Below are 13,182 nucleotides of genomic sequence, written 5' to 3' on the forward strand. Positions count from 1 at the left end.
TTATTTCGATTGACTTTTATAACTATAACATGGTTTACAACATAATATACATTTGCTTCCAACACTTTTAAATTTGGAATATGCTCAATGTCTAATATCTCTTAAACAGCACCAAAAAAAGGTTGAATGTGGAAATAAAACCTGTTTGCATAATTAAAGAATAAAAAATGTAAGCAGACAGTTCATTCACTGATAATGTGATATTCTGTTTATAAATACTAAACTACTATCTTTGCAACTCAGCGCCACCTGGTGTGAATAAGCCATAACATTTCCAAAAATACAGTCACCTCTAAATAATTGTTGACAAGGAAAAAAGCTGTAGAAATTAAACAACACAGTACAATATATTGTAATTAAATTAATTGTAATTCACTAGTGATTCAAGGGAATCAACCAAAGTTACACATTTATTATACATGTATTTTCACAGGGTGTGAAAATGTCTGGCACCCTTGTTTTCAAACTGCTGGCTTTCTAACTAATTAAAGTCTGGAGACTGAGATGGCCATTGCCTCTATTATGAAGCTGAAACGTGGCCACAAGGGGATATTTCAAGAAGGCAATGATCCTAAAGAACGCAATAAAATCTGTAAAAAAGTTAATCAATCAGAAAAATAATATATTTATATTTTTTAAATTGTACTGAAGCCCAGACAGAAAGATCTCAAGGACCTGGAAAGAATCATCATGGAAAATGGTGTAAGATCTCAGCTAATGTGTTCTCTTGAAAGAAAAAAGCTCAGAGAGACAAAGAAAAATCAAGGATGCCAATCATTTTTAAAGTACATTTTTCAGAATTCCAATTTTTGAGACATTTGTATGATTCTCTGGAATCATTTACAAAGTACAATACATTAAACATTTTGGAAAATGAAAATAGATTTCCTTACCGGTGTTATTTTATAGTCATTTTTAGCCTTCTTTATCAAGGGTACCAAGTATTTTTCAGATGTCTGTATATGAAAAAGAAGATACATTTATCATTTTATCCACTTAATAAAAATATGCAAAAAGAATTCCACTGAAGACCATATTCTTCTCAATGAGAAGAAAACACAAACTAGTGCTGTATTCAAAACAGCGCTTATCTAGGATCAGGTCCATATTATCCAAATCAATTTGTTCATTGAGATTGTAAAGGTAGCAGTAATCCCACGCTCTTAGACTCTTTTCATCAATAAAGAAACAATAGGTTCAACCCGTTATGATGAAGGTGATGAATCCTTATTGGCTTTCTTATCAGCCTCAAGAAGATACTCCTGGTCTGCATAGATCAGGAAGCCTGTAAAAAGACTATCTGTCCAAAAGGGGTCGTAGAACATGCCGTTCTGTTCCGAGTAGAAGATCTGCAGCCACACCTGGTCCTGACGTTCCAGCCGGAGAACTGTGGAACCGGACGCCACGTCAAGGTTCCCAGTGTTCCCGTCAAAGGTTTTGATCTTGTACTGCCCGTTGAGTACCAGCCCGATGGCCAGGTGCTTATTGGACAGGGTGATGTCATAAGAGAAGTAGTAAATTCCCGGGACGGAGCAGACAAACTTCCCGGTGGTGGCGTTGTAGTTGTTCCCCTCGTTCAGTAAAATCCGGTTGAACTGGATCGGGAGACGCTCTTGGGGGTAACTCTTGGTAAGGGCTACAGAGAAGGCAGACCGGGCTGAGTTGGTGTTGCAGCTGCAGCCCCCAGGAGCTCCCGTATGCCCCAAATCCCCTGGGTCCCCCTTGGTGCCGCGCACCCCGGCTAGACCTGGGGCCCCACGTGGGCCCTTTAGTCCTCGGGGGCCATGCTTACCCACCACGCCACTGCGACCTTTAACCCCGGGTTTACCTGGGTTCCCTTGCCTCCCCTGCTCACCTAAAGACAGAGACAGAGAGCTAATGGCTTATTCGCAGGAGGTCATATCAAGGACTACAAGTGGCAAAAGCCATTTGAACAGCCTTGAGCATTAAAGACCTGTGTTAACATTGAATGTTAATTATTTTAGGCATCAGCTAAGTGTCCAAACTCAGCCTTAATTTGAATGAACTACAGGAATTAGTTTCACACACAGGAAGAATCAAATCTTGGCTGCTTATTACCTTTTATTACCCCCCCAACCACCACTTCTCCCATCTGTGTTTACCTTTGTCACCTCTCTCCCCCTTCTCTCCGTCTCTGCCGTCCAGGCCATCGTTTCCTGGGGTCCCCATGGGGCCCATGGTCCCTGGAGATCCAGGGGCTCCAGGGTTGCCATCGGGCCCTTGGGGGCCAGGCAGACTACATACCAGCTGGGAGGAGTGAATGGTGATGTTGCGATCCTTCTTAAATGAGGGGTATGAAGTCTTTACCTGGGACTGGCAGGTACTCATGGATAGCATGAATACTATCAAAAACATTTGGAGCATGGTGGCATCTGAAAAGATAAGGCAGGCATTTAGAAAAGAACAAAAGCTGGTTGGTAGAAATTAGTCAGCGCTCAGATGGCAGCTGGCTTATAGATTAGATTAGATTCAAATGTTTTGTCACTGAACAGTACAAGTACAGTACAACAAAATGCAGCTAGCATCTAACCAGAAGTACAAATAGAGGACAGAAAATGTACAAGTATTAAGTACACTCACCTAAAGGATTATTAGGAACACCTGTTCAATTTCTCATGAATGCAATTATCTAATCAACCAATCACATGGCAGTTGCTTCAATGCATTTAGGGGTGTGGTCCTGGTCAAGACAATCTCCTGAACTCCAAACTGAATGTCAGAATGGGAAAGAAAGGTGATTTAAGCAATTTTGAGCGTGGCATGGTTGTTGGTGCCAGACGGGTATTTCACAATCTGCTCAGTTACTGGGATTTTCACGCACAACCATTTCTAGGGTTTACAAAGAATGGTGTGAAAAGGGAAAAACATCCAGTATGCGGCAGTCCTGTGGGCGAAAATGCCTTGTTGATGCTAGAGGTCAGAGGAGAATGGGATGACTGATTCAAGCTGATAGAAGAGCAACTTTGACTGAAATAACCACTCGTTACAACCGAGGTAAGCAGCAAAGCATTTGTGAAGCCATAACACGCACAACCTTGAGGCCAATGGGCTACAACAACAGAAGACCCCACCGGGTTCCACTCATCTCCACTACAAATAGGAAAAAGAGGCTACAACTTGCACAAGCTCACCAAAATTGGACAGTTGAAGACTGGAAGAATGTTGCCTGGTCTGATGAGTCTCGATTTCTGTTGAGACATTCAGATGGTAGAGTCAGAATTTGGTGTAAACAGAATGAGAACATGGATCCATCATGCCTTGTTACCACTGTGCAGGCTGGTGGTGGTGGTGTAATGGTGTGGGGGATGTTTTCTTGGCACACTTTAGGCCCCTTAGTGCCAATTGGGCATCGTTTAAATGCCACGGCCTACCTGAGCATTGTTTCTGACCATGTCCATCCCTTTATGACCACCATGTACCCATCCTCTGATGGCTACTTCCAGCAGGATAATGCACCATGTCACAAAGCTTGAAACATTTCAAACTAGTTTCTTGAACATGACAATGAGTTCACTGTACTGAAATGGCCCCCACAGTCACCAGATCTCAACCCAATAGAGCATCTTTGGGATGTGGTGGAACGGGAGCTTCGTGCCCTGGATGTGCATCCCACAAATTTCCATCAACTGCAAGATGCTATCCTATCAATATGGGCCAACATTTCTAAAGAACGCTTTCAGCACCTTGTTGAATCAATGCCACGTAGAATTAAGGCAGTTCTGAAGGCGAAAGGGTGTCAAACACAGTATTAGTATGGTGTTCCTAATAATCCTTTAGGTGAGTGTATATGTATATTACAAGAGGGACATGCAGATATGCAATGAAGGCCAATGCAGTGCAAACTGCAATACTAAATGTGCAATTAAGGCAAATAGAGGAGGGCAGAAAGTTTACAAGTATTAGGTGTATGTTACAAGTGGGATAATAGATGTTTCTTCCCCATGGTCTTGAGACTGTACTGGGAGACACAGCAAACCTTCTTGCGACAGCACATATGGATTTGCCACACTGGAGGAGCTGGACTACCTGTGCAACCTGAATGAGCTACCAGTAGTGACAAGGACACTAGCAAAATGCAAAACTAAAGAAGAATCAGTCAGGAAGGATGAGGAGAGAGCAATTGTCTGTGGCCACCACCTGCAAAACCATTCCCTTTTTGGGGGTTGTCTTGCTTTTGCCTCCCCAGTGCACCTGTTATCACTTTCATTTGCACCAAAGCAGGTGACACTGATTCACAATCGTTTATGCTTCTTAACTGGACAGATTGATATCCCTGAAGTTTCATTGACTTGGTGTTATACTGTGATGATTACGTGTTCCCTTCATTTTCTTGAATAGTTTACATTGCGTCTGTAAAACTAAATGTGCAAAATGTATTCTTAGTAATTGAGTTTTTCTCTATCAATAATGCCATTGATAGAGAACATGCAGAAAGAATAGATAGAACAGATAATGCATGAAGGCTACTCACGAATTGAAGATAAAAAGCTGATAAACTGCAATATTTTTGTGGGCTACTAGATCCTTCAGTGACACATAACAGACGCGCAATCTCTCCGTCTACACAATACTCCAACGTCAGGTCGAAATAACATCTCTGACGTGGAGTTTTTAAAGAAATTATGTTTGTATTTTAACGTCAACCGCAGCACACCCACCCTGTTTTTGTTTCGATAGCGCACCCTCTGCCAAGAAATACTTGCACCATGAGGTAATTAATATAATCGGGATTGTCTTGACAACCGTAAGTGTACATGAATAATAAAGTCTCAAACTGAGTGCTCAGTATATGCGACCTATTGCTTTTATGGTTTCTTGATGAATCAGTTGTAATGCATTTCATGATACTGCAGTGAAGATTCCTTAGGTTCGTGATTTTGACAGCTTTTGACAGCGGGGCCAATTGGTAAATAGCGTGTAAGCGGACGTTTTGACACCCGCGATATCAAGTAGAACTACATTTCTCACGTAATTTTATATTATCGCAGTACAGATTGATATCGTAAGGTTCACATGACGACGCACCACATTCAGAAACTTTGTTAAGAGGAGTACAACCGCACCGTTTGGATTACCAGATGTGTCCAGACAAGCTGCCAAGGACTTGAGAAAACTCTGGGAGCAGGGTGAGGCAGTGCATTTGTTTGCAGTGGTGCGGATCATCAGCATGGCTTGGAACGGTTTAAACAGCATATTGAAGCCCTCACAATGAGTAGGAAGACCTATTCCAGAATGATGAGACCATCGAACAACAACCTATTTGCAGTAGTTTGTGAATTAGAATATGGAAGATGTATTCAAGGCAGAGTATCTTCTGTATTTTTGGTGGGGGGGTATTTTATGATCTATTGAGCGGGACAGACAAGTGTGTGCACTGTGCAGTGGACTAGAATAGAACCGTATCTTCAACTGTACTAGTCAACTTATATTCAGTGACGAATACAACTGCTTTTCTCTAAAATGTCTTTATTCCACCAGAGATGTATGAAATGTTACATATATCTGGACCTTACATCACTTGATCACACTGGATAGTTTGGTATATTCAAAAGCATTGTATTTACAGATACAGATACAAAATGGAAGTCCACCACATTTACACACTTAATACTAAAAGCAGACTTCCAGTGATCTTATAAGAAAATGGAAACTTAAGAAGTAAAAACCAAAACAGTCAAAAGCGAACAAGCTGAAAACAGAAGACTACTGGTGGTCCAATCTACTGCCGAAGCTGGAGTCTATCGAAAGAAAAAATGTAGGCTTACAGGAGGGAGGCCGGGACCCTGTAGGCTTACAGGAGGGAGGCCGGGACCCTGTAGGCTTACAGGAGGGAGGCCGGGACCCTGTAGGGGTACAGGAGGGAGGCCGGGACCCTGTAGGCTTACAGGAGGGAGGCCGGGACCCTGAAGGGGTACAGGAGGGAGGCCGGGACCCTGTAGGGGTACAGGAGGGAGGCCGGGACCCTGTAGGGGTACAGGAGGGAGGCCGGGACCCTGTAGGCTTACAGGAGGGAGGCCGGGACCCTGTAGGCTTACAGGAGGGAGGCCGGGACCCTGTAGGGGTACAGGAGGGAGGCCGGGACCCTGTAGGCTTACAGGAGGGAGGCCGGGACCCTGTAGGCTTACAGGAGGGAGGCCGGGACCCTGTAGGGGTACAGGAGGGAGGCCGGGACCCTGAAGGCTTACAGGAGGGAGGCCGGGACCCTGTAGGGGTACAGGAGGGAGGCCGGGACCCTGTAGGGGTACAGGAGGGAGGCCGGGACCCTGTAGGGGTACAGGAGGGAGGCCGGGACCCTGTAGGGGTACAGGAGGGAGGCCGGGACCCTGTAGGGGTACAGGAGGGAGGCCGGGACCCTGTAGGGGTACAGGAGGGTCTGGTGTAGGTAGAGTCTCGGGGCAGGTAAGAGGTGTCACCATCACTCTCCCAACCCCAGGAATTTGGCCATGGGGTCATCTTCTCTGCAGCGTTTCATCCTGAAGGCCTCCATCTCCTCCTCCGTGGGCTCCTTGATCTCCTGCAGGCTGTTGTATTTCCTTTTTCTCTCATCCACTTTCATCATCTCCATCACCTGCTTCACACGCTCATCCTCTGCCGCCAGGGCCTAGGGAAGGATGAAGGTAGCGGGTGTAAGGACAGTTTCGGGGGGTGGGGCACACATGCACATTAACCGGCATAAAGGTGCACTCTGGTCACATGATCAACTATTTACTTCATAAAATAAATAAGTAACTGATCTCGCCCTGTCTCATAGAGATCACCACCAAGCACAATCCTAATTAAAATGAGATTCGGGTGTGCTGCAGGTGTTCTGGGGGAAGGCAGGGGGCACTGCACTGTTCTGTCTAACAGGCTAGAAACAGATCTCACACACTTCTTTTTGCCTTCCAAAACAATGCTTTGATTGCAAAGTGGGCATTTTCAGTCGGGAAAAAAATGCCAGATAGATGATCATGTGATGGGTGTGCACCTTTAAAAAAAATTGTCTGCCAAATGACTAACATGTTCAAATGTGTAAATTTGGCACCCCCCCCCCCGGTACCAGTGTTACCATAGCCAGCATTTACCTTCTTCAGCTTATCTTTCTTCTTCTCCTCGTTATCTTCAGAGTCGCTGCTGTCTGAGCCGTGCTTCTTCTTGTTCTTCTTCCTGTTCTTCTTCTTCTTCTCTTTCTCCTTCAGCTTCTCCCGGTGCATCTCTAGCAGTGTCTTAGGCTCCTCTTCCTCCTCCTGCGCTAATCCCTCCTCGAATGGAACACAGGCCGAGGAGCTCTTTGTGTGGGGGGGGGGAGGAGAGAAAGACCGGTCAGTCACATCAACAGTGTCTATCTGAATCTCATTAAAATGAAGGGGTGATTGAGAAGGAGAAGAACACGTACCATGGTTTTGATGCCAGCCTCTCCGGTGCAGTAACTCTGTTTGACCATGGAGTGGCAGCACTTGAAGCCCCAGCAGCCATCTCTCCAGTAGGAGCCCCAGATACACTGGAACACAAGACCACACAACCCCCTGTAAGTGTGGTTCAGCCAGTAGAGCATGGCACCCTGCAACACAGGCTCGCGGGTTCCCGGAGGCTTAGAACACCAGCACGGCGCTAGCTCTGTAAGGCGGCTGTTCTAGAACACAGCAAGGGTGCCCCCTCTGGCTGGCTGTCTGACAATGCCAGCGCTGCGCTCACATCTGGGGCGTTCTGTTAGCCGGGGAAATCTCACCGTGTGGTTCTGAAGGAGCACATCCTCTTCGTACTTGGAGCGGGCCACGGCCTTCTCCAGTCCCTTCAACACGGCGCCGTGACGACTGTACTCCACGTAGTCCTCTGTTTGGGCCAGGAGCAGCTCCCTGGGGGGGGCATTCAGGTGCTCCTCACCACCGTACTGAGACACACAGGAACAACAGTCATAACAGTGTAGTAATACATGGAGACAGCTGTTCCACAGGAATAACAAGAGCTATACACAATCAACATAATTAAAGCACAAAACGGTTATTTCATAATTCTATTAAGTTGAATATGTGGAATTTGTGCCTTTTATTGTGTTTCTAAATTGCTATATGACTTGTGGAAGTTGAAGTCATTCTGTACCTTATCCAGTATGGTCTCCTTCTGTTTGTCCTTGAACTCTTCCTTCTTGACCTTGAAGGACTGGTGAAGCAGCTCCAGCTTGGTTGGGTCTGCCTGGAGGTGCACCTCTGAGCCCTTTTCATAGGCCTCCCACGCAAACACTGGAGTACAGGGGGATAAAAGATGGAATGGGAGTGTGAAGGGATAAGAGATCTCACATTTAAAAGGCTTAATGTATCGTCCCAATCTCTCTGTGTTGGACCGTGGAGGGAAGACAACAAGGTTGTGTTTTCACAGATCTCTTCAAAATAGACCCCTTCGGCACAGACTGGACCTCTCACAAAATGTCTTCCATTTAAAAAATGGTCCACTAATGCATTTAGGTTCACCTTTCCCAGAACAACTACAATTTATATTGGCATTAGGAAACCATACAAAAACGCTGAATTCTTCTGCCTATCATTCAAATGCCTTGATATGGTTTGCTGTTTAAAATCAGTTCAAGTGGTATTCCACATGGATTGACTCAGAACAGGTGCCTGGCATTAAGCATTTCCTTGTGTCAGAGACGGTGAGACTCACGCTGTGTCTGGGCCATGGTGACAGTGTCTCCAGAGTAGCGGACAAAATTGTCTCCGGCAAAGCCCACACTGCCAAACAAACCCAGATAATGTTAGGGACACACCAACAAATACCACAACAGGTCAACATTAATATGGTCGACGAATAAAAGGTGCTTATCCCAAAAGATACAATGAAAGAAACAGTAAGGAGTGTGATGTCAGCATTTATGACATCATTTATGACAAGTATTTCAGGATATTGGAACATGTCATTATACAGCTTGGGGTTCTCGACTATAATTACAGTCATGACCCCAAGTCACAGACTGTTAGTTATTAAGGAACGGTGGGATGGTAATTCCATCGATCCACAATAATGGTTACATACTCTTCAGGCACCATCCCAGTGTTCTTGTATGGGTTCTCCCTCATGGCTCGGGTTTTGGGATCGTAGTAGGCAGAGTCAGGATCCAGATTTCTCAAGTACTACGGGAGGAGACAAACATCAGTTACATCATATGGGATATTTACAAAGGTCTAACTTGTATGGAAGACATGGGGATTGAGGAGACCAGCACGGCCTGGCTAGCCACTGGACTGACCTTAGCGATGTCCTCTCTGATACGCAGGTTTCTGACTGTGATACGTCTCTTGGAGTCAAAGTTCTGCCCCGGCATGTCGATGTCGTCGGCGTACTTGTCTTCATCCTCGTCCTCGCTGTTTTGCTCCTGCGTGCGTTCGCCGTCGTCCCACTTTCTTGAGGAGGTCTAGAACAAACAGGCGAGACACATGAACACTGACAGCACACACTGATGGCGTGCATTTACCGCTTGACTGTATTATTGATGGGTCGTGACCCCCCTCCACCCCCCACTGATTCGACAGCCCTGCGTTTATCTACGAAATCCATCGCCTCGATTTCATCGCAGTAGGTATGCAAATGATACGTCTCGTCTCGATTCGCTTATCCGGTATTGGGTCGCGGGGGCAGCAGCTCCAGCAGGGGACCCCAAACTTCCCTTTCCCGAGCCACATTTGCCAGCTCTGACTGGGGGATCCCGAGGCGTTCCCAGGCGAGTGTCGAAATATAATCTCTCCACCTAGTCCTGGGCCTACCCCGAGGTCTCCTCCCAGCTGGACGTGCCTGGAACACCTCCCTAGGGAGATGTCCTGGGGGCATCCTTACCAGATGCCTGAACCATCTCAGCTGGCTTTCGATGCAAAGGAGCAGCGGCTCTACTCCGAGTTCCTCACGGATGGCTGAGCTTCTCACCCAATCCCTAAGGGAGAAGCCAGCCACCCTTCTGAGAGAACCCATTTCAGCCGCTTGTACTCGCAATCTTGTTCTTTCGGTCATGACCCAGCCTCCATGACCATAGGTGAGGGTAGGAAGGACAATTGACCGGTATATCGAGAGCTTTGCCTTCCGGCTCAGCTCCCTTTTCGTCACAACGGTGCGGTAAAGCGAATGCAATACCGCCCCCGCTGCTCCGATTCTCCGGCCAATCTCCCGCTCCATTGTCCCCTCACTCGCGAACAAGACCCCGAGATACTTGAACTCCTTAACTTGGGGTAACGCCTCATTCCCTACCCGGAGGAGCCACTCCATCGGTTTCCTGCTGAGAACCATGGCCTCAGATTTAGAGGTGCTAATCCTCATCCCAACCGCTTCGCACTCGGCTGCGAACTGGTCCAGTGAGTGCTGAAGGTCACAGACTGATGATGCCATCAGGACCACATCATCCGCAAAAAGCAGCGATGAGCTCCCCAGCCCACCGAACTGCAACCCCTCCCCACCCCGACTACGCCTCGATATCCTGTCCATAAAAGTTACAAACAGGATTGGTGACAAAGGGCAGCCCTGGCGGAGGCCAACCCCCACCTGGAACGAGTCCGACTTACTAACGAGAACCCGATATAAATGATACGCTCTGCGTAAAAGAATCAGCAGTATTAAACAAACGAGAGAACATCTGACAGCTTACTGCTTGGTCTGTGAGTTTTCCTGAAGCAAGCTCCTCATGGAGTTTCTGAGATTTCAGCGTTTGTTTGGCCTGATCTACTTTGGCGTACTCCTCCACGATACGCATGTGATCTTCCGGGTCATAACCGTTCCAGCGGTCCCTTTTCCCGTCGTAGTCCAAATCCAGAGAGATCTGGCTGTGTTCGTCGGGGGCCATTCCGGTACCAGTGAACTTTGCCCCAACCTTCCTGGGCCGCTGTAAAAGGGGTGAGGGGTGGGGAAGGTAAAACGAGGAAACCGACAGTCAAACAACAGGACAGAGTTGGTGCGCCATCACTCCAAACCGAGCCCATGGCCTGGGCTTCATCCCTTATGTGACCTTATTTCCTACGTAGAGCACTACTTTACACCAAAGTAGTGCACCCTACGAGGGTGCCATTTGGAACACGAGACAATAAAACAAAACATTAAAGGCACCTCCAGGCAGTCCTTCTTCTTGTGCGTAAGGGCACCGCAGTTCTCACATGCGCCCTTCCTGAACTTGGTGCTGGGTGCTTTCTGTAACGATAGCCATGTCAGGGGTTAGGTAGAGGCTTCAACAATCAAACGGAAAACAACTTGGCTTGCTGCTACACACACACACACACACACACACACACACACACACACACACAGTAGCTACGCCAGCCTCACCTCCTGCACTCCTCTCCTGTACCACTCCTCAATGGAGGAGAACTGCTTCTGCCGTTCCTCCTGAGGCCTCTGGTGCTTTAGGGTGGGCCTCTTAGAAGGGTCTATGTACCAAGGCACTGAGGAGATGTACTGAGGGATGTGAGGGTTGATATCCCTGGAAACAAAAATTAGGAGGTCTGCACATTATGATTTTCTAAAAAGGTCTATCGGTTTCTTCTGCTCGCCCCGGAGGCCTGGAAAACAGTCCCTCTTCATAATCAAACAGTGTCAGTGACAATCTGGATTACATGTGATCAAACATCGCATTTCAACGAATGCCTCCATGTACTGCACCACCTTGGAACACTGGCTCCAATCTCATGTGATCAGCCTGTTAGGGCTCAAACTTGCTTTTTACTTACTTCCCTTCTTCGTCCACCTCAGCAGGAGCATTTCCCAGTTTTCTCTGCTCCTCTAATTCCTTCTTCTTCCTCCAGTCTTCTCTGGTCATCTTCTTGGGCTCCTCCAGACCGACCACCCCTTCGGCGCCAGTCGATGCAGTTGCTGCAACCTCTTCCTCCGGCATGGCTACGGTGTCACGTTCACTGGCTGGAAAGAAGTGATCAGTAACACTGTAAGATCATGCAGCTTCCAAACAACAATTAATCAAATGTGGCTCAACTAGCTGACTGGTGTATGCAAAGGGGAACTATGTAGAATCCTGCCCCTAATGATTACAAGACTAAATGTATACAATAACGCAGCTTACTCCTCTAACCTTACAGAATGAGACTTGGATAGTATTAGCTATTCAACTGTGGTTTGAGTATCTAAAGCGAGTATTATAAGGAGACTCAATGCAAACTGATTTAAATTAAGATAGAGACACTGAGAAACAATTTTGTAGAAAAAGAAAACATTTGTAAATAAAACATTACTTGGAAATGTCTTGTCATTTTGCCAGCATGTATGGTAGTTATAATCTTACATATGACCACTTTTATTTGTAGGCCATTACAGTATGTTTTCACTTTGGCCGGCAGACTAAAATGCAGCTAATATTAATACTACTAGGGCTAACCAGCAAACGTTAACACGTCCCAAATTCAAGGAAACGACAAAGGTCTGACGAGAACTATACATCTTGAGCCTCCTCCTAGATCAAATTCAGTTTCAGTTTACCTTGAAAGGGTTACCAAAATATGAGAACTTAAAATATCTTGACTGGAATCGTGGCTTTCGTCGTCTGTTTACAACATGATCGTCGCCATTTCAGAAACCCGGAAATGACATTGTGTCAGTCTTTTTCTGCATTGTGAAAGAGCTGCAACGAGAAAGTTAGTTCACTTGTCCGCCACCTACTGGAATGTCCATAACGAAGTTTTCGTCCTCCGAATCAGTTTCAGTCTACGCATAAATTGGTTTATTTCCATTAATCTGCTTTCCTTGCAAGAAAAACAATCGTGTGATTGAAAAATGACATGAACAACCTTTTCTAATGTAAAACTTTACTTATATTTTTTATACACAAAGGAGTACAGTACAGTTCATGAGTCTTCTCAAGATGGCAGCTACATGTATCCACCGTTTCTTCAGAAAATCTATTCCTGTTTCATCTCTCAGACAGGAGAGGGGCCAGAGAACTCTTTGAAGTAGACCTGTTGGAATAAACATCATCACAAACACACAACGGAATAAAAAAATTTAAGCAAAAAATATAATATACGTTCGATAAATACAAAACTTGGGTAATTCTCATGAAACTGACATTTGACCAAAACATTTTCATGAAATATCCTCTTGGGTAACTGAAATAAGGATCTGTACTTCAACACAATTCAAACAACATTTCAATTACCTCAACAAATCCCAAAAAGTAATAGTTATATTTCTAATATTTTTTTA

At 45.8% G+C, this 13,182-nt stretch overlaps 2 protein-coding genes across 3 annotated transcripts; both read right to left on the reverse strand.

Annotated features, from left to right (window-relative positions):
* Positions 1 to 40: 40 nt before the first annotated feature.
* c1qtnf2 (C1q and TNF related 2) lies at positions 41 to 4,666 on the reverse strand. Of its 2 annotated transcripts, none has more exons than XM_020045858.2 (3): positions 4,493 to 4,666; positions 2,124 to 2,393; positions 41 to 1,855 (listed from the first exon to the last, which is right to left on the reverse strand). In XM_020045858.2, the coding sequence occupies exons 2-3, from the start codon at positions 2,383 to 2,385 to the stop codon at positions 1,206 to 1,208; spliced, it is 912 nt and encodes a 303-aa protein (XP_019901417.1). In that variant the 5' UTR covers positions 2,386 to 2,393; positions 4,493 to 4,666; the 3' UTR covers positions 41 to 1,205. The 2 variants fall into 2 exon arrangements, with proteins under 2 accessions (XP_019901417.1, XP_010895878.1); XM_010897576.3 differs by lacking the exon at positions 4,493 to 4,666 and adding an exon at positions 3,153 to 3,163.
* A 1,672-nt stretch (positions 4,667 to 6,338) lies between these two features.
* Positions 6,339 to 12,587, reverse strand: slu7 (SLU7 homolog, splicing factor). Its single transcript, XM_010897363.5, has 13 exons — positions 12,460 to 12,587; positions 11,700 to 11,886; positions 11,299 to 11,452; positions 11,083 to 11,163; positions 10,628 to 10,861; positions 9,245 to 9,409; positions 9,031 to 9,128; positions 8,662 to 8,729; positions 8,101 to 8,240; positions 7,730 to 7,891; positions 7,397 to 7,501; positions 7,086 to 7,289; positions 6,339 to 6,622 (listed from the first exon to the last, which is right to left on the reverse strand). The coding sequence occupies exons 2-13, from the start codon at positions 11,861 to 11,863 to the stop codon at positions 6,437 to 6,439; spliced, it is 1,761 nt and encodes a 586-aa protein (XP_010895665.1). The 5' UTR covers positions 11,864 to 11,886; positions 12,460 to 12,587; the 3' UTR covers positions 6,339 to 6,436.
* Between the last annotated feature and the right edge of the window lie 595 nt (positions 12,588 to 13,182).

This window comes from Esox lucius, chromosome 4 (assembly GCF_011004845.1).
Source record: "Esox lucius isolate fEsoLuc1 chromosome 4, fEsoLuc1.pri, whole genome shotgun sequence".
NCBI lineage: Eukaryota > Metazoa > Chordata > Actinopteri > Esociformes > Esocidae > Esox > Esox lucius.